The sequence below is a fragment of the Melanotaenia boesemani genome, chromosome 4, assembly GCF_017639745.1.
Source record: "Melanotaenia boesemani isolate fMelBoe1 chromosome 4, fMelBoe1.pri, whole genome shotgun sequence".
NCBI lineage: Eukaryota > Metazoa > Chordata > Actinopteri > Atheriniformes > Melanotaeniidae > Melanotaenia > Melanotaenia boesemani.
The window spans coordinates 18918564-18940549 of NC_055685.1; the positions used below are offsets into that span (position 1 = coordinate 18918564).

At 38.3% G+C, this 21986-nt stretch overlaps 1 protein-coding gene across 6 annotated transcripts in view; it reads right to left on the bottom strand.

The window, feature by feature from the left end:
* The window catches only part of lrba (LPS responsive beige-like anchor protein), a 177400-nt gene that overhangs the window by 28422 nt on the left and 126992 nt on the right, over positions 1-21986 (bottom strand). For all 6 annotated transcript variants that reach the window (XM_041983700.1, XM_041983701.1, XM_041983699.1 and 3 more), the window contains exons 42-46: positions 21087-21202; positions 20860-20972; positions 15411-15551; positions 14069-14188; positions 10771-10923 (exon numbers count right to left, since the gene is read on the bottom strand). In XM_041983700.1, coding sequence (XP_041839634.1) covers positions 10771-10923; positions 14069-14188; positions 15411-15551; positions 20860-20972; positions 21087-21202 — 643 coding nt within the window. The remainder of the gene's footprint in view (positions 1-10770; positions 10924-14068; positions 14189-15410; positions 15552-20859; positions 20973-21086; positions 21203-21986) is intronic.

The following is a 21986-nucleotide window of genomic DNA, read 5'->3' on the forward strand; positions in this document are numbered from 1 at the left end:
AAATAAATAAATTTGGTTCTTTTTTGTGTGTCTTTGCCTCAAAATCTTAATGGAACAAAAATATAAAACTGCAGAAAATGAAAATACATTTGAAAATCGTAAATATAAGCTCAGTTTTTTTTTTTTAGTAAGGGTAATCTTCCACGACAACCAATAAGACTAGAAAAGTGAAATCATACTGTGGCTGACATTTTAATATCTTTTAAATTACTGTGCTAATTACAAGTGGTAATTAAATTGTAGACCATCAACAACTTCATTCTTTGACTTGACATTGATCTTCCAACAGCGTTTAGTGTGCGAGCAAATAAACTTTAACACTGTGATGTCATCACAATCAAATAGTAATGAAATTAATGATATCTAAATTTTCTCATAAAACCAAGAAGCGCAGACGTGTGTAAGTGGAGGTTTTTTTAATGTATAATTAATAAGAGTGAAGTCCAGAAATTAGACGTGTTCAAATTACACATTAACAGAGTGTAAGGTGAGCAGTTGTTGAAATGTTTCCTCGTGTGGTGCCTCGTGTGGAAGTGTCTGAGCAGAAGGTTGGGGCAGAAAGCAGATTCCTGAGGTGGGATCTGGGGCCACTCTAGGAAAACCGGGCTGGATTATTGATGTGCCAATTAGCAGCCAGTGTGTGTGCCTTCCCCACCCACAGGGGACTCTCTGATAATTAATGAATAATTTAGCATGCTTTTATGTAAATGCTGACAGGGGGTAGAAGTCACTGGAAACCCACGTTTCTATTGTTACAGATTTGACAAAGTACACCTTTGAAGCATCGGGGGGGCTTGGGTCTCCTTTGTTGTATGCTGTGATTTGATTTAAATGGTAACAAATATTGGGAATTTTTGCCGCAGAAGAATGATTCATTTACCCAAATCATTTCCCCCCATCACTGCAAACATGTATTTAAATACACATAACTATATACACTCTTCCTGAAGAACATGTTTATTTTGCTTGTGCTTCCATTTGACAGGCTGTGATGTGAATGTGTATTATAACGAACAAGTCGTGTGTGTGTGTGTGTGTCTGTGACCAAGTCTCAGATTACTTTAATTCTTTCCTTTGTGAGACATCTGTAGCTTGAGTGTGGACTTTAAGCCTATAAGCAAAACCAAAAGTGCTCAAGAAGAATGACAACTTGACCATGTGTCTGTCAATATGTTTTGCTTTATGGGGAGTTATAGTTTAAAAGACATATTATCCCAATTTGAGACGTCGCCAGATACATCGAGTGATTGCAATTAACCAGATGGTGGACATTAAACTGGGATTACTGAGTCCTGAGAGGCGAACAGAGAATGTCTGATCTCGAATCAGCAACTGGAATGTGTTTTCTCCTTGCAGGTGGGAAATTTATTTTTGCTGTTTATATATAATTTGACCCCTTTTTACTTTTTGCAGTGATTCACGTTCTCTACTTAAAAGTGAAAGTGTCTTCAACAGGCTGGAGTTCTGCACTGGACCAGTCAGTGAAGTTTATGTACCTCATTGTGGTTTGTGGTTAGCTTTATGATCTGGATTGAGCTGGATTTCACTTCAATCTTAACGAGGTGACAGTGAACACTTTCCTCCTCCCCTCAGTGCTCCTAAAAAACCCTTTTAAAGACTTATAGAAAGTTGTCTGTAAGGATGCTGAAACACCACTTAGCAAATCAATCTTCTCATTTGCATGCCAAGAGTAATGCAAGTGTACGTGTGTGTGTAACTTGATGCACAGTTGTCGTGTGCAGAGTTGTCAGTGTCGTGTTTTAGAATTGATAACACATGAATGAGGCAAACACTTGTCTGGTCTGCATATATTTTGACAAACAAGTGCATCCAAACAGCCAGATAAACTGTAGTATGTGTGACACACAAACGTGTATTTTCAGTAGTTCGATTAAAATCCGTTCAGTAGTTCAAATCAGTGTTTTTCAAAAACACAGATGGCTCTCAAATGGAGGGGTGAATGGAGACGAGCTAAGTTAAAATACGAAAGCTGAATAGAAATTAGTTCTGCAGAAAAAAAACCAAACAGTAGTTTGCTGAAGCCCTTGTGCTCTTTTATTTCACTGATTGAATTTAGTTCAAGTTTATATGTTTTACCTTTTCATCTATAATTACCAATGAGTAATAACAGTTGTGTGTGTAGCACACAAAACATCATTATCTTTAATGAAAGCCAGACTATTTTTTCCCACTTTAACACAACTTAAATATCTTTCTTGTTTAGTTTCTCTTTTCATCTTCCAAGTTCAACAGCCGCCTTTTATTTTCCCGTCTACTTATTCTCTCACTTTTAATCCTGCTCCTCTCTTTTCCCGCTGCTCTTTCTACAAGTCATCTGATCCTTTGGATCAACTCCTCTGGAGCTGCTTTGGCCTGAGGTTGACAAGCAGTCTGATTAAAGGGCTTATTTAGCTCACTGTAGATGAGAAGCTGATTGTCATTTTGAAGTAGGCAGGGGAAGGCTGTACACAGCCAGCAGAGAGAGAGAGGGGCCCAATATGGAGGAGGAAAGAAAGAAAAAAAAAAAAAAAAAGCAATGGGTGACGTAAGGAACAAGATCCTTAGAGCAGCCATGCAACTAACGAACCATTTCCTTTATTCTCATATTTGCACACACCAACTCAGTCCCAGATGTTACTTCAGTTCCACCCTCCTTCCTATTCTACTAATTAGAAAGGTCACAACTGTGAGAGTTCTGGCTAAGGTTCAGTGGAGCCACTTGCTGGCAAGTGGAACCCGAAACTTTAACCTTAATTCTCTCCTCCCATCTTTCTTTCTATCTCTCACCCACTTGAAGAGCAAGAATATCATGTTAAGGGGTGAAAAGAAGCAAAATGAACAGAGATTTGAACTAAATAAACATGCTATGGTGGATTTGGTCTAATTTACAGCACAAACAATGGGGCAGACACTACTGATTGAGAACTAAATAAGAAAAGTGAATTAAGCTAACCCAACATCAGAAAAAATAAGGTTACAGTTGTTCCACTTTAAGCTGTTGACAAATAACAGTCTGATGCACTAGTGAAATACCCTATGATCAACATTGGCTTATAGTCACTGAAAGATCAATCAATCCATCCAACTATACGCTAGAAGACTAACAAGCTAGCATCACTAAAGCCATAAGAACAACAGTTATATTAAAGATGTAAACGGTGTGGAAGGCATTGGCTCTGAATGAAGAAACAGAGCGATTGTATCAGATGAATAGTTGGTTGGTGAACTGTTGATCAACAACAGTGCAGTCAGCCATCAAAGAGAAGATTATCATGATTTTTGGTTATGCAAAGCTACAGCTTGTTAGCATGTGTGTGGATGTGCCCGAGTCCATAAGAAGAATGAACTAAAATAACATCCATCAGCTCCACAGAAACCCAAATATTCAAAAGAAATCTTGACATAATATGCAAAGTCTAAATGTACAAATACAGCATCTATTAATTAAAAATAAATTCATAGGTGAGCCAACAACTTGTTACACGCTACTCTGATGCACAGGCCTGAAAAAAGTTAAAGCATTCAGAATGGCATATTTTCTAAATAAATGCTACAAATTAGGGAATAAGTGTGACAAAAAATTGTTCTGTAAAATAGTGGAAATATAAAGAAATAATGAAAAAAAATAAAGATTTTTTTTCATGTATATGTATTTAAACATTTATGTAAATGCTGATACTTTTCATGTATTTCTCTCAACTAATTGTCCATCAAAAATCGGGTTTTATTATTAAATTTAGGGTGAAAAAAAATACAGTTCGGGAGTATTTCTTGGTATTAAATCTTCAAAGCTTAAGTTTATTCTGAGTTTAGGAAGTCAGCCTTTATTGCAGTTCCAGTAACAAAGTTTTTGATTTAGACATAAGGCAAATGTGAGATGAGTGATGCTGCTGCAGCCATAATGCTTATTTCTCACCTTAAAATCATTCAGAAATAGGTGAAAATGTTTGTATTTTTTTTGCTATTGTCTTTATATTTTCCCCTTTAGTCATTTTTTAGGTTGTCTCAGTATGTCTACATTTATCTTATCTCTTGAAAAGGACAACATTAGTGAGCGAGCATTTCAGCAACAGTAGATCATCCCATTTCTCAGGCTCTCATTAGCCTCCTCCATTACGTCATAAAAAAGGAGGCTTAAGAAGAAGGAGGGGAGACAAGCAGGATAGAGGAGGTTGCGAAGAATAAGGGGGGGGCAGCTCATAAAACAGAGCACATAGTAAACATGTCTGCCCTTATGCATGACAATGCCCCTACAGTGAGCGCTGTCTGACATTAACCAGATAACCCCCTATTACCCTCTGTGCTAGTTCCCATCCTACAACAAAGCTTTCAGTGAAGACACCAGGGGAATAGATTAGCACAAGGCTAACATGGTAAACCATGTTTTTGTTACATGAAACCACAACAGGCTAGACGACGTTAGGTTTTCACTTACTCAGTCATTCACAAGTGCATGAGTACTTGCAGCGGTTTACCTCAGCTCACACATGCGTTCCTTTGGGGTTACTATGAGAAGAAGAAGAGGAGGCTGGTGGGAACAGCCTGATGTTGCTCCCAGTGGCTGTCTAATCTGAGAGTGCTGTGTGGATGAGAGGTGAATGTAAACAGCCATGATCTTTGACTTTGTATAGCTGGTGGTCTAAGCTTGGGAGCTTTTATGGTGGCTATATGTCCTGTGGGAAAAAAAAGTGTGGGACATGTTTTTGTCGTCTGTACTCCACTGCCCCTCATATTTTATATAGAGAGTCACTGGACAAATGTGTATATTAATAATTGTTCCAAAAGATTAATCATCATTGGTTGCAATATTTATAGTGTTATCAAATGGCAAAAACAACATCCTCTTACAATGTCTATAAAGATGACGAAAAATTGATTATGACCCAGTTTTTAAATTGTAGACTGCTGTCAGCATATAAAGCTGATAAACTTCAGAGAAAGACTTCTAAAGTGTTAGAATATGGAGTTTGGGGGTAAAGGTGATTTGGCTCCAATTAATATGACACTCGTCTGTTAGCAGCCATGTAAATCTACCTCTGTAGGCAAGATTAGTGTAACGTCATCACTAGCATGACAGCTGTAAGGGTCAAATATGAGACTTTGAAAGAGACTGACAATGTTCAGAGCAAAAATAATCTAAAAATATTTTAATTACAAACACTAGTGAACTGTTTCTACCTTGAAGGAAAGACACAAAGTCTTTTTAAACTCTTTCCTTAATACAGCTAAACTATGAATGGGCCAAACCCATCATTTGGGCCGCATTTTTCTTCTTATTTTTTTCCACTTCCGGGTTTGACTCATGTGTGACCAATCCAACAGCTCTGACACTGCTTGCCAAAGTGTCAGGGAGGAGAAACATACTTCAGCAGAATTCATTTAGCTAATCTACCCAGTATCTTAGACCTTAGTAGAAATGAAAACAACCCATGGGGACTAAAAAAATATTTGGCTCCCTGATAAAAAGAACTGGACAGTTTCTGTTTAAGGTTTCTCCTAAAAAAACAAGTAAGTTCTGTAAGAACTTATTTACTCAAACTACTACTTTACAAAGCTAAAATCAACTACTAATAGTTAGCAAGCAAGCTGCATTCAGATAAAATATTGGTACTTGGATGCTGGGGGAAAAAAAACCAAAACAAAACTGAAAATTAATGCAATTAAAAGATTAATGGTGTTGGGTGGGGCAATAACAATATCATGTTTACATTATATGCACTGTATATGATCATCATGTTCATCATAAATTCAAGATAATAATAATAATAATAACAATCTTGTAGACATTACAATAGCAAAACATGGAGAAAAACATTTTTCTTTCTTTCTTTGGCAGAAGAATAAGACCAATTGGAGATGATATAATAATTTTAAAAACTGGTGGGAAATGAGCATAATGAATGCCAATATATGGAGACACTCCAGGTTTAAGGTCTATTTTCAGTATTTTGACATTGCAGCAAACCCTTTCGCAGCCATTTACTCGCCTTACTTTTAATATCTTTACCCCTTAAAATTCTTCATTCTTTTTTTTGCCTAAAATGTGTTTTTATGGATAAAAGACCAACTATTTTACTGGACTACTTTTACTGGATCCTTGCTGGTGTAACAGTACTGTGTTTGTTGAAGTATCATCTGCTACTGAAGTACAGTATGGTTTTGAAGAAACTGCACTGGCAACTGGTCAGAAATAATTGCTTGCTGAATCTACATGATTGTAGCCTAAAATGGTATATATTATAAAAAAATGTCATTAGCTTTTCAATGGTGTATAGCATGTGTAAGTGTCTGTGTGTCTGTCTGTCTCTCCCATGTATGCAGCTGCCAGGTCTGTCAACAGCACTACAAGAGCAGAGATGACTGAGAGGGACCAAAAGTTTGAAATATGGACCAGTAAATGAGCACCATAGAGTTCAATTAAGTGAGATAGTGACTGCAACCCACCTTTCATGTTGAGTAAAATTACAAGTTTGAAAACTAGTATTTAATTTGCATCAGCTGCTTCATAACAGATGTTTAAAAAGGAAAAAAAAAACTTTATTTGATAGATTACAAAGATTTAACCCACAATAAGAGACACTAAATGTTGCTTGTATTATATTTATATGTTAAGAATCCACACTATAGTTATAGAAACTGGGCCTGGTCCTCCATTGAGTAAATTGCTGCAGTGTTTGGCTCAGTCTAATATATGAAACTTTACCCAAGAATGTGGTTTGGACTGTTGTATACAAGCAGCTCTGCTGAAGCCCAGAAACATGACAGCACAAGAAAAAACTGATGTGCAGGACAAATAACACAAATTTACATGCGTATAATCACCGGCTGCAGTTTTATTAGTGAGCAGACCTGCGAAATGAGATGTAGTTATATATAGCGAATTGTCATAGGGGTTGACAGTGCTCTGAAAAATTTAGTTATCTGGTGGAGGAGGGATCAAGTTCTTAACCTCTTCAACGACCTCCTAGTAAAGACAACAAGCAGTCCCTGATTTCTGTGGCATGCTGCCTCAAGACCCCAGTGTCTCTCCATGGATGTGTGTGTGGCTGTGTGATGAACCAGAAAAAGGGGAGTATGCCTTTACAAGCAAGCCTTTAAGCATACTGTAGACACTTTAATGTGGTGGTGGTGCATGCTTATCTTGAAGCACTGAGGTGCTTTGTCTCCACAAAGTCTGTCTAAAGTATTTCTCAGAATATCAAACTATCAGAAATAAAGTGAAGCCTCAGTGTTGTGTAACCTGTGCGGACAAACACTTAGAGCCAATCTGTTGCCACATAGCACATTTCTTGCTAAACATCAGTGATGAGCTGTGGCATTTCCACCAGCAGAGTAGTATAAACCAGGCTACAATTTGATGTGATGTTTATATCTTCTAGATTTTCTTTACCAACCACACAAGTCTCCCTCACAACAACAAAAACAAGCTGCTGTTTGCACGGCAGTGAAATCCTTAACTGAGAGAGGTTTTTAATGGCCTCTCCAGATTGTGCTCTAATTAGCTGTTAATCATCTAAGGCTCATAACCAGAGTGCAGACAGCAGGCATGTGTGTGTTTGTAAGCATGCGTGCATTAGCGTGTGTTTGCGTGTTCTCTCCTGCTGTCTTTCCTTGTGTTGTGAGGCCATTAGCAGCAGAATTGCTAAGAGAGCCAAACAGTCCATTAACTCCTTCACTCTTCCTCTCTCCTCTCCACTATGCTCATCTCTCTCACAACAGCACCACAGTTGCCAGCTGACACCCTCTAATGTCAGCTATCTGTCATGACCAGAGACCTGTCCACCCACACATCCCTCCCTACACCCCATCCCAGGCCTGGTCTGTGTATTATCTGTACTAGAATATAACTGGGTCTCTTAGGATGGTAAAATATTCTAATACAAATCATGCTACTGTATGTGAACTGATCAAAGTGTCTACAGGACAAATTTTCATAGAAAACAATGTGAGTTGTGACCTCTAATTGTCAGTCTGAAAAAAAAACCTGGATACGTTGGCCTAATAAAGCCTGAAGGAGCCAAATGTGTTTGTGCGATAGTGAAGCTGATACTCACAAGCCGTGTATAATGAAAGCACATTTTCTTTTGAGCTTGTTATATTTCTGAGCACCTATACCTGCTGGATGGGCTCGGCTGCAGGTTGGATCAATATTTCAATTTGCACAAAAGAGAAAGAAGCTGGAGACTGAAATTTTATCAGCCTGTGAGCAGCTAGTAGCAAGTATCTACTGCAAGAGCAGACTACTTGCATCAGACCAAATTGCCTCTGCAGTAAATTAGGCAGAGAGGAGCAGAGGAAATTGAGAGAGCTAAAGTAGACGAGGTAAACATACTTGAACCAGTAATGAAAAGGTACTTTGTGCTTACAGGAGCACAAAGTACATTCATGCAGATATTCTAGGCTACGTGTTTTTTCCTCTTATGCATTCATTTTATCCAAATTCTGTTTTTAAAGTGAAATTACTCCACCAAAATATAGTTTTGTTGTACAGATATGTATAGAGAAGACTTCATTTGTAAAGATTGTAAAAAATGTAAATTGTGAGATATCTAAAGAAGTAGAGCCTCTATCTCTATAACTGAATGGATGACGCCATTCATCTGTGTTTTATATATATATATATATATATATATATATATATATATATATATATATATTTATTCATTTTTTGTTTTGTTTAACTTTTGAAAAATTTGCAAATATAATGCATTTTATTTTCTCTTTGCTTCCAATTCATGGCACTATAATTGTGTTATAACTAAAATATATTTGTTTATATATGTTATTCTATTTCTAACCTGCATTGTGTTTTGTATACAGAGAGGATTATGATTGGAGAGAAAAATAAGGCCCAAGTATGTAGAAATGTGTGGCACAAAAAACTATTCAGCATGGAAAAATATACTGACAAGCAAATGGAGACAATGAAACTATTAAAAATGAGAATATATAAAAAGGACAACAGAAAACAAAAAGGACCCATTTGCAAAGTTTAGTTAAAAAAATAATTATTCTAAGTTTAAAACAGCTTATTTGTTTGAGTAGACCAGCCATCCAAACACAGGATTTATTGTGGTATTGAAACAGAAAAACTTTAAAATGTGAATTCAGTAAAAGGAATTTATTTAATTTAGTTTAAAAAAAAAACTGTTTCTGCACTACATGACAGTTTCTCAAAAATGCATCCTCATAACTAAACTACTCTACTTCTCTTTTGCACAAATAAGACAAATTTCTGGTCCCTAAAACAGCATGCTTCCACCACAAGCATCCCCTGATACAGCCCCATTAGCCTGGAAACCATGCTGACAACTAGCAAGAGAGAGGGAAAGTGTGTGATTAATGATAGAGGCATGGTCATATCAGCAGGCTGGTTAACATACCCCACCACAAGACTGCACAGGTCACAGAGCACACCCAACCTCATCAGCACCCATTACTACTTTGGGCACATATCAGACTCAAAGCTACAAATGCTGTTCCACCAAAAATGTAATAAAAAAAAAGGAAATGTGGACATTTAGATCTGAAAGCATTTTTTTTTGTACATTTAAATCCATTAAACCTTATAAGCCCAAGTCATCCTTTGAGTGTCAGTAAAAACACACAATTAACAAATTCATAGAGGAAGGATTAAAAGAACAAATGATTAAACCCTGTAACTCTACCTCTGGCTTTCTGACCTTCCAGAGCAGAACAAGGCAATTTGATCCATAGAGTTACCTTAGTTTTCCAGCCTAGCTTGTATGTGTGTGTGTGTGTGGCAGGGGAGACTTACTCTATAAGGAAAGTACGACAACGAATATGACAACATCGGACACAAATATTCACTCTGAATGTTTCTGCTTTGGCTTGAGTGGACAGAAGGGGGGAATCACAAATAACATATTGCATAATTTCTCTGCACCGAGACATTGTTGCAATCACACACTGCAACATGCACTAGATGTGTATGAACAGAGCACAGAGAAATGGTGAAGTGGATAGGGATACCAGATAGGTCAATGTTGGATCACTTCGCCAACAAAGCAATCTGAGAGTTGGGTTATGGCGGAGGAGTGGGAGGCTCGGGTAACAGGAAGAACTGAGACGCTTAGGAAATAACACTGTCCCTTTGAATTAGCATTTCCAGCTAAGTGTAGAAAAAAGAAGTACAACAGTCAGAGTTATGTGACATATGAAAGAGACACAAGTGTGTGTACATACATTATTATTATTACATTATGACCATAAACAGTAACATAATAAAGCAATACTTGACATTCATAAATAAGGTGTGATGCAATTACCAAAATATTATGGATTTAATCTGCAGAACATCCCCACATTCTTAGAAAGGTGAGATCAGAAATCCCATTTATTCTATATGTGGAGGAACCAATTGAGACTACTTGCTAGGTGGGAGTAGCAGGGGTGAGTAGTTTGGCCGAGTGAGTAGTAACTAGCCACTAACTGCCAGGACACACAGCCAAGTCGAGCTTTGGTAGCTAATGCCCATTCACCAGCTGTTGGCTGGCAGTGGAGATGTGGGCGGAACCAGGTTAGCATATTTATAAATCACGAGGCTCTGAAAGGGGAAAAGGTGTAGAGTCCCACCCAGGCCATTCTAAGAGTTTAAACTTTCAAATCTATAACTGAGGAACACAGGGTGACTTTATAGGGTGCTCATAATTGTTATAGTGAGAAATAAAGTGTTTTGATACTGGATACGGAAACTGCCAACAATTTTATCTGTGCTTTGTGGTTCTGTGTACTTTTTGTGTCTCTTACCAGCCGATTAATGCGCACAAACTCCTCTGGGTTTTTGGCCCAAGGTGGAAGATCCACATCAGAGACCACAGTGCCATCTTCCATCACTCCCAGGTTGTAACTGTTGGCGTTGACAAACATCTCAGGCAGATAGTAGAACTCTGGAATTAGCTCCTGTGTGGATAAAACCAAAAGGCACACAGTTTTTAAGTACTGCACATATAATCACATTTCATACATGATAAGTTTAGGCTAAAGCGGTTGTGCTGAATGAAGCTTACTTAATATTTCAGGCTATTTGTAAATCTTCTGAATTTCTATTTGCCCGGTTTACACTTTCATCCAAACCTGCTTTTGGGCATATCCAGAGTGATTTTTCCAAGTCTGGACAACAACAGCTACAATTTACAAGTTATTTACAAATAAACTTTTATATGTGGTTTTAAATGCAACTCCATTTGGGCCAGCTTCAGGCCAGACCATCTGGCTGCTCAAATCATATTTAATGTGTCTTTTATGTGACTTAGAACCATAACAATTTAATACAGAGGGTCATCAAAATACTGAACAAAATTCATGCAGCTGTGTTTTTAGGACAGAGGTTAACACTAGGAATAACACAATAATCTGCAAGCAAAAAAGAAACTTTCTAACAGTACTTTAAGGGAAAACTGGAAGAAAACTACTATAACAAAACAATTTATCAAGCTGTGTCACCAACATATCCACATAATCACTGAAGCTCATGTTACCACAGCAACATACACAGACTAATCAATGACACAAATCTGATCTGATCACCTGCAAACAACAGTGAGACAGTCTGCCAAAAATATCTGATTTGATTAACAAATTTTGTTATGTCTGAACAAAATGCATTTTCATGCATTATTTTGGTCAGACAGCATTGTTTTCTTGGTTAAATTATTCATGGAAATTACATCTTTGGCTGTTTATTGCAATCTTTCACTTTATAACGAGTAAAAGCTTCGTCTGTGATTAGCTGCAGTTTTTCATTATTTGGATGTCTTCATATTATGAAAAAAAGATTACTAAACAATTGGAAAAAAAATGTTTGTCAAATCTGATGAATATGGTGATTTGATTTGGCTGTCACAAACAGCACAAAATATTCTGCAGGATGGTGAGGAGAAAGGCACTTATGACAGGACATGTAACATTACACATTTAGCCATTTGTCATTCTTAACAAAGCAGAACTTGTTAGAGTGAGCGTAAACATTAGGATTGAGTTTGCGCTTCCAAAACATGCAGATAAATCAGCACTGCCCTCTGAGCTCTCATGCTCACTGGAGTCTTGTTTTTTAATGTCTCAACATACAAGACAATCAGTGTGCAAGGATGCTTTAGTTCTTGGCTGCATGCATGTAATAAAAGGAAAATAGAGCACATGCTGTATTGTTGACATTAAACTCCGTATTCACTTAATAATACAAAGGATTGCTTTTCCCTTACACTAAATTGGAGGAGAAAATATGCCAGGAAATTATACATAAACAAAAGCGCTAAGTCTAATACTAATGGTATGATTAGTCCAACACTTGCATATCATAATATAGACTATAAGATCAAATGACCGTATTTGTTTTTAGAAATTCATTTGTGTGACCACAAGTGGTGACTTCCATGAAAAGATGTTCACAGTCTATCAGTAGACTACCAACAACACACAGCTCATATACCATAACAGGCTGCAAGGGAATACAAGTACTTAACAACAGAACTTAAGAAAACAGGACATATGCAATGTGCTCTCTAAACATGGAAACAAATGCACTCTATAAGAGGACTCGAATGAAATGAGCTGCACAGCATTTCCCTCTGTCATTAATGGGGTGAAAATGTCCAATCAAATGAGCAAGCAAACACACAGGTTTAAAACAACACAGCACTTCCTCACTTCTAAAATTTCTTCACTCCACAAAACTTGACCTGAATCTAAAGGTCAACCTCTTAACGAGGCCTCCTGCTCACCCAGGTTCACTGGCTGCAGCCTGCTGTAAATTTGAGCAGGAGGTAGCTTGAGGCATGCATGCAAATACACACACATAGAAAAAAAACCTTGTAGGCTTCACTCTCCAACACTCCAGCCTGCCTAGTATGGGCCATTATGTGCAGTGGCCCCTTTGCTCCAGCCTGGTCAAAGGCCAGCCCCTGTGATCCCCAATCCTGTCCTGTCATGGGTCACTGGAAGGGGCTCTGGCCCCTGGGCTCTCCTGCTACATTTCCACTGTTGCAGCCTCTAACCCCTCTGATGCCTTTGGGCCGAGGCTAGAGGTCAGGGGATTGGGGATGAGAGGTCACTGTAGCGTCACCCAGACTAGAGACACATTGAATCTGGGTGTTGTAACCTATTATCACCCCTTCTTTACCAATGGCATAAGAAAACACAGAGGCTTTTTGCCCTCTGGCAGGGACAGAGGTTTGCCATCAATGGCCCCAACGCTAAAGCTAAATGGTGTACTTAGCATACCAAATTGATACATCTCATCCCTAATTCCTCTGTTGCTTAGAGCATGAATGTGTGCATCCAAGTAGATAAAGTCAATGGACTTTCATTTAAAAATGCTAAAAATTCAAACTGAACAAGGAAACAAACTGATGTGGTCCAGATTTTTCCTTTGTTTTGATCTGAAGTTGAGCTCTCACAGTTTGATCCACATTGACAGGTCTAGACTGAGGGAGCAAATGAGAGCTGTTGTTGGGCTTTTGCAATCAAGCATTGGCCAGCTACACAGTAACACAATCCATATGTTTTATCGGAGGAACGTGAGGAGGGAGGGGTAAACGCAATCAAGCGTCAAAGCCCCCAACACCACTGCTGTTCCTCCATCCAGTGACCCAGTGCCAGGAGAGCAAGCAAAACCCAGCTTTGACAGCGTATGTCTGACTGTAGCTGTAAATGTTTTAGGAGAGCAGTTAAAGTGTGCACTGGGGGTTCGAAGGCGCTCAGTATGAGAATGACCTGTGCTGTTGAAGGGCAGATCCAAAAGATCAGCACAGTTTGGGGGCCCAGTGGCAGGGATTTCAAGTCCATGTTATAGCTGGCTGAATCTGAGACAGACGGTTGAGACAGATGAGGATTAGTCCAACGCTTTGATCAGAAGACCAGGAAGCTTTCATTGCACAGGGACAATGATTGGTAGTGACTGAAATTTCTCTTTATAAACCTTTTCTTCAATGTTAGGATGGTGGATAGGGATTTATTCTCATGCAGTTCTCAGTAGTTTATCTCTTCCAGGAACTTTTTGAGGAATGTTTTCAAATCACTTGTGAGCATGGTTACATGTGGACAATACCTTAACATCAGATGTGTCTCTCTGACAGTTCCTCCAGGCTCTGGATACAGAGGAGAAGGTGCGGTCGGCATGGTCAAATTTCCCCCCTTGGAAGTTGAGGAAGAATGTGGTGAAGGGCTCCTGCAAAAATGTTTAAAATAATTATATCAATCTGAACTGAGTAGAACATTATTACAACTATCAAAGCCCAATTTTGACAACTTGCATGTAACAGATCAGATCCAGAATTGAGTCTTCTTGCACAATTTAAAGAAAAGTAAAATAATAAGTGAGAGCTGCTAAAGCCAATGCAGTTCTTATCATTTTCTAATCATTTTCTAATTTCTAATCATGTATAACCTTGTTAAGAAAGATCATAAGCTGTCATTTACACAAAAGCCCCCAAATGACATGAGCATAACATGCTGCACCACAGCTATAAACAGATACAGTGGATTGCTGAGTTTGTTCAACCCAGGATGATGTAATCCCCATTTCTTTTAAAGTGTATGACAATAGTTACATAGCCTCTCATTATGTAGTAAAACTTCAAAATAGGTATAGTATATAGACAGTATAATAGTATAATGTAACATATCAGAAAATATACATAAGCACAAAATTTACAATTAAATCTGAATTGTTTTGTTTGATCTTTAAATGAGAGTCACAAGTGATTGTTCCTGGTAAAATGGCTTTAGAATAAGCTGGCTAATGATGTGCAAGGATCAATGGGGTAACCCTACTGGGAGTCGCTGAGATAGTGAGCTACTGGGACAATAACAGCTGAAAACTGCATGTTGGAGAAACTTAGTAACCTCCTTCTCCCCTGAGTGCAGTATGGAAAGATTGATGGCACACATTTAACAAAGGTACCAAAAGAGAGCACTTTAGTGAAAAATGTGCACAGCAGAAGCTTTTCAAAAACAAATGAAAGCTCATCTCTGTGCAAGATTTTCTTAAAAGAAAAAAAAAAAGGTGAATGTAGAATGTGCTTGAGATGAGGATCAGAAATTTAACTTCACCATTTTAGTGGTTGAATCATTTTCAAGCAGCACCATACGAAACAATGGTTTAGATTTGACAACAGATGAGAATCATTAAGAGCCTACACTTTTAATTTCATATGAATAAATTAGTTTCTTTCAACACAATCTCTGATTTAGAACAGATTGATAAAAATACAGAACTCCGGAGAAAATAATGAATATCAATTAAACTGTAGCATACTTAAAATAAAGAGGAAACTATGACTATGCATGTACAATTATTTGGATGCATATTAGCATCTGAGAAACTGGGAATGCATCAGGCTTTTAGAATTGACATTAATTAAAAACTTTTTAAAATACTCTGCACTTACGATACGTAGTAGCCACATCAAGGTAAAGCTGGATGTGGAGTAGTGTGTGCCATAGTGGAACTTGGGCACCTGATCATCCTCCCAGGAGTCGTATCGTTCTGAGAAGAATGCTGCCCTCTTGGGGTTTAGTGCACCGATGGGCTATGAAATTTGAAAAAGAAACAATTTTTTAAATCACGCAAATAACTGGATAACATCCAGTGACCTTGTCTGACTACAGGTTTTACATGAAAGAGATAAAAATGAACTTGACTGTGAGATCAAAGAGAGTAAGAAGGCTGTCCTAAATTTTACTATGAATTCATTTAAAATGGCCACTCTTTGCAGCACAACAGCTGAACTAGAAATTAAGCTGGCAACCTTTGTGCAATTTCAAATGAATATTAGATGATGTTTCCCTTCAGACAGAGATCAATCCTTTACCTCAGAGTGCTTCTTAGAGGCTTCGAAAAGGAGCCCCTGCAGCCGTAGTCTGTCAGAGAAAACTAATGTCCTCCAATGACAAAGTGTCTACAAGGAATATCAATAGCAAAGCTGTAGGTGCCTTTAATTTTTGCTTTTATTAGTCTGTAACTAATACACTGGTCACCAGCCCAATTTGTAATCTAGAAAAATGGTTAAGTTTCATTAATTTTCCATCGTTCTTCAAAAACCAATAACCCAGTGCAGCTCGACTATTATTTAAATACTCATTTATAGAAATCACTTTCAGGCTGGTTCAATTTTTATTACTCTTCTGCTTGATGTGCTTCATTCCCTCAACCCCCCCTGCCAGCCATCATTGCTTCCAGGCACGCACACACATGCACACGGAGAGGAGATCAATGGTAATGGAATGATGGCCTTTTGAGGATGAGGGCCTTGCAGGGTGTGGATCAATTGGTTCTCTTTCATATCATAGGATGCCCGTCACAGCAAGACTCATCCAGAGCAAGTCTTTGATATTGATCTGTGCTCCTGCAATGGGGATTTGTGTTGGTGTAATGGGGTGTGTTTGTGTACATGTATTTGTGTAGTGGCAGACATACACCGTGCAGCTTCTCTTTTAAGTGTGCAAATTTTTTGCTATGTAAAAAAAAAAAAAAATGTGCATGCACATTTACCAAGTAAAATGCATTGTGCCACTACTCTGTGCAGCTATATGTGACAGTGATACACTGTGGGCTTCCTCAGGGCCACTGGGGTGGGTGAGTACACACAGTGAATTATACATCACACCCATTGGTCTGATTTATAGCTCTAATAACAGTTGGCTCATTAAAAAAAGAAAAGGGAGAGGAGGCATATAAAATAAAAAAAAGACTGAAAGTGCCAGAGTAACAGAGAGAGAGGGAGAATTGTGTGCGAGTGCATGTGGGGGCTGTTGGTTTGCTCGATGCTGACGTTGTTTATTGCTGTAAATTACTGTGGGGCTAGCGCTCTCAGCTTACAGTAGCTACAACTGAGCAGCAGTGACGGCGCCATACATCAGAGCGGTATGCTGACGGAACGCCTGCTGCCGATCCACCACGGTTTGGCCTAATATGTTATGGCACAGAATAGAGCTCTGATGAGCATGCAGACAAATTAACCAGTCGTGTAGCTTTAATTAGACTACAGAGCGAAATTGTGCTAGTGCAATGAAGAGGTAAACATCAGAAATACTGGATTAGTTTTAATCAGACCTTCAATAGGAAAAGGGAATGGAGACACTGCTGTAAGGAGAATCACAGATAACAGTTACACTTAATGGAAACTAAAGGGTAAATAAGCAAAGCCACAGAAGACCATAGCATATACCTTAATTCAATATTACTATTCTATGTGCAGTACGCTATGATCAGATTCTTGTTTAAAACTGTTCCTGTACAACTCCTACCTTACCACAAATCCTGTCTAAGGAGAACCACTGTAGCCATTTTCCTGCTAATTAAAGTCTCATATGATGAATTTGTCTAATGTATGTCAGTTCATTAAATTCCCACCAAAGATTTCCTCAGCTCGAGATCACATAAATGTTTATACCAAAGGAAAATCTCGTCTTTAAAGAACAGCCAACAGCTTCCTGAGACCTATTACAGGAACATTATCCTGGTGATACTTTCCTTTAAAAACAGTATTGCCACCTCTGATGAAGTTTAATAGCTTATCACCTATTTCAGCATCACTCAGACTGAGAGCCATAAATCACATGTGCCCTTCTGAACACAGTGTTTATGTATAATGTCCTATTTAAACACTGAAAATGGTGCAGAGGGCCTGAGGGATAAACATATGGGGCACGTATGGTGAGATCAATACACCATTAGCCGATCTGGCTGTGGGTAGCAGGTTAAAGCACAAAAGGAACAGAGAACGCTCAATAAGTTCTCACTCATGCTGCTGCTGTGTAAATGTACACCATGTAATGGATAAACAGTTATTTTAATTGTTCGTTGTGCTTCATTAAATGAACAACAAGAACAGGAATGCTTCTGCCTTTTAAGACAGCATTGTGGCTTTTCTCATAGCTTTGGAATAAACCACCTGAGAAGCTTCATATCAAAATACAATCTTTTTGTAGTAAGCCAATAAACACACACATTTTTTTTTAGCAATTTCCTTTAACTAATATTTGATTTTATTCTTTGTTTTTTTTAATGGTACTAGAGAGTAACACCACTTGGCTGTGAGAGCTTATCGTGCCTACAACGTTATCTTGGGGGTCGGCATTTGATGTCAGGTTGAGGTTAGAGTTTATGATAAGAAAGTCCCTGGGGTCAGACTGGCTCTGGTAGCAGGGGACATAAATTCTGTGTGGCCTCTATGGTGCGGGCAATGATGACAGTGTGTGACACACACACATGCATTCGTGGCAATTTGGCTTCTCAATGTCACTGGAGGCTTCACAGATGACCTGTTTCCACAAGAGACAACCACCAAAGTGACATACTGTAGGAGGGGGATAAGAGAGATGTGAAGGGTGAAAAACAAGTGAAAGGCAAACAGTAGAAGACAGAACTGAAACAATAAGAGGAAACAAAGGGCTGAAGACAGAAAACTAAGCAAGATGGTGGTGAGTGGTGCAGACGCACACATAAAGAAACATAACTAACTGAAGGTCACAAACCAATATCTGGCAAAGAAAAGAAACACGCTGTTTAAATGACAGTAGGTGCAGAATTGCGTGGTGGGGTTTGATTGCACAGCACTGCTTGCCCTTTTCCAGACACTGCAGTCTGACACGGTCCAGTAGCCATACACTGATATCACACACATCAACAACATGAATAAAACAGATGTAATAAAGACCAGCTCTCCTCTGCCCCCTCCTTTGTTGCTATTCTACTCTTAAAGAAGAAAAGAGTAAAAGGACAGACAAGGATGATGTTCTTTTTATTTCAAAGTCTCTCCCTTTTTCCTTTTGCTTTCTGATTGTCTCTGTTTCTTCTCCTTTTACCCAACTCCCTTCATCTCTAAGTCCCCAAGGCTGCAAGGCTTGACTGAGCACAGAGGCTGAGTTGTCTAAACTCTGTGGCAGTGCAAAGGAGAAGAGCAGAAATGAGCCAAGAAACCAAAGGAAGGCTACGTGCGAGATGACGGGGCGAGTAGGACTGTCAAATTTCAGCCTACTGGGCAACATCAAGGCAAATAAACAGAAAAATTATGCAGCCTCCAACTGTTGGCAAAGCCGCACAAGAAAGAATAGAAACAGGAGCAGATCAAAAGTGAAGGCAAGATTCAGGAGAACCTGCAGGACAAGGTGTAATACTAAATCTGTATGGCAGGGCAGTGTAATATAACAAAACTTTGAGAGGGTGGTTCACTATCAGTTATATTAGTTTAAGGCATTAGTACTGCATTACAACACTTGCTGTATATATTTTTTCATTAAAATATCAGATCTATTTCATTTTCATTAAAGTCCATCTCCACTTAGCTCTGTGGTAGCTTACATAGGTGTTAATAGCAGCCAAAAATTAAAACGTTTCAGTGCATTTCCTGCAATTAGTATAAAGAGTTGCAGGGGCAAACTTATCTTGTAGTGTTTTTTTTTTATTATATGATTATACATATCCCCATTGTAAAGTGTCTTAACATATCTGGCTAGGACATGGGATCAAATTTTACCATATCACAGCATAAAATATAACTGCAAACAGGATTACATGAGGCAACAACACTAACCACTAAAGTGCATTCTCTCCAATGTATTTCTGATCCATTAAGGTGTGCTTTTCTGTTTCCTTGGCTGATTTATTTAGTCAATTTGCCTTTAGCAGTTTGACAGGTGTTCAATCTTGTCATTCCGATACTAACCCGCTGTCCTCCCACCACCAAACTGTTGAATCCTGCAAGGGCAACTGGTAAGCTGTGGAGAAAATATTTCCTGACTCTGTCTGTTTGTGTAAAAGTGGGGGAGTTAATGTGAGTACATAAATAATTGCATGTCTACTTACAGTACGAGGGAGAATCTTTTAAGCAGTTTCAGGAGCCAGAGTGTGTGTATTTATGGGCAAGGGAACAACTTAGGGCAGATTTAATTGTTTTAAACCCAATCACTTGATGCCTGGAGCGACCAGGGAGTATTAGTGCACTTCCCAGTCTGTTGTAGAAGGTCAAACTTTAGAGAAATCAATTATGAACTTTGATGAATGGATAGAAAATGATAGCTAAAACAAACTGGGAATAAAGAACCTAAGTTGAAAATCTCTGGGGGCACACCATCCAAAGGATATCCAAATTACACAGAAAGACAAGTGCCAAAATTGCAGCTTTTGTGTAATTTGGTTTCAGACTAGCTAACGGCAAGTTGCAAAGCAAGTTGCAGTAGTTTGTCAATATAAACCAATTTTGTAGCACAAGCCTGAGATTACTTTTTTTTTCTTTTTTTAAAATCTTGTAGACTGTTGAAGTGTCTGTGTATGTGTGTGTGTGTGTGCGTATAAGAGAGAGAGAGTGAATATTTTGCCATCAGTGCATTTCTCTAAATAATGCTGTTTTGTTCAAAAAAGGTACAAAATACTGTTGTAATAGCTTAAATCTGGTATATTTTAATGGGATGTCTTTAATGTTAAAATCTGATCAGTTAGCTTCTACAATGTCAGTGTTAGCCCACCCACTCAGTGTCACCACAAGCCGCTGGTGCTTGTACTTTATAACTGCATGAAAAACTACAGGTTTAATTCAAAATTCAATTTAATTTAAAATAAGAATTTAACTTTGCAGTAATTTTAAACAAATTACCTAAACGACCAAGATTTTTTTATTATTAAACAATAAAAATTGCAATGTACATGTATGAATGAATGAGTTATTAGCAACCAGTCATTTTACCAGCTGCTCCAAAACTATAATCAACATCAATAATACAGCAACAAAAGTTACACTGGGAGACAAACACACACAAAGACCTATTTGCTGTGTTTTTACTGCCTTCTCACTCCAGTTGCGGTAAAGAGGAAGAGAGGATGTGCCTCCAGCATCTTACCTTGGACAGATCTCTGAAGTTGCTTGGCAAAGTGAGATCAAGTTCCTCTGAATCATAGTTGGTGATGACCCATGGGAAGACTGGGTACTGGTTTAGGTCATTAAAGGTGCGACCTGCATGGAGGAGAGAGAATTAAGAGGAAAAAAAAGTGACAAATCTGAGTAAGTAAAGTAAGCATTTCTTCACATCCATCATAACATAACACAGGTACTGGGTGGTGCCCTCACCAGAGATGGTGTTAAGAAACATCAAGTACTCAAAGTTGGATATTTCACGACGTTGCCAGCGCTGAGTCATGTTGGATGCCTTAAAAAGCTGCTTGGGTGTGGCCAGAGAAATGCGTCTAAAGAAAAGAGAGAAAACCGGATATTAAATGTTTGTAGGCTCTCAGCTGTTAATAGCTGTGGTTAGTAGACAAGAGTGAAGCAGTTAAAAGACTGTCACCAGGTTACCAGCAAGCAGGGTAGGAAAAGAAGAAGAAGAAAAAAAAAACAGTTGAAACGGAAGTGACCTTTAAAAGAAAAATCTACTAAATTTACAGTCTTGCTAATTAAGAAGACAAATGCTCAATAATCTGGGTTGGACCACATATTTGTGTGCATGAAAACACACACACAGCCCTAGAGCATGATGTGTGCTGTAGGACAAAAACAAATGACCCCCAATCCAATTAAAACAAAGGAAAATGATGGAATTAATCAATGTCAGGGTGTGAAATTATGGTCATTAAGCCCCTCAAAGTATTTAAAATGTACTACATGAGATGTGCTCCACAGAGCCAAACGTGTAGAATAAAAAACTTTACAGTAGGTTTCTGTATTTTCCCAACATTTTATGATCACACAAAAACAGTCCAGCATTAACAAACACAGATATTTAAAGACAAAAAAAGAGGGTTTTAAAAAGCACAGGGGTGAAATAAATTATACTGACAATATTCATGGATATTAAAGAAAAATTTGTGCAGTGCTAGTTTTCTGGGCTGATGTGTGTGCCACCTTTAACTACTGAAGAGGCAAGGTAGCCTGCAAACTAGCCTGATTAATGAGCCAAGCACAAATGCACACATTTTCTCACTCTAATCTCGTGTATGTTACACACACACAAACACACACTCCAACGAAAAT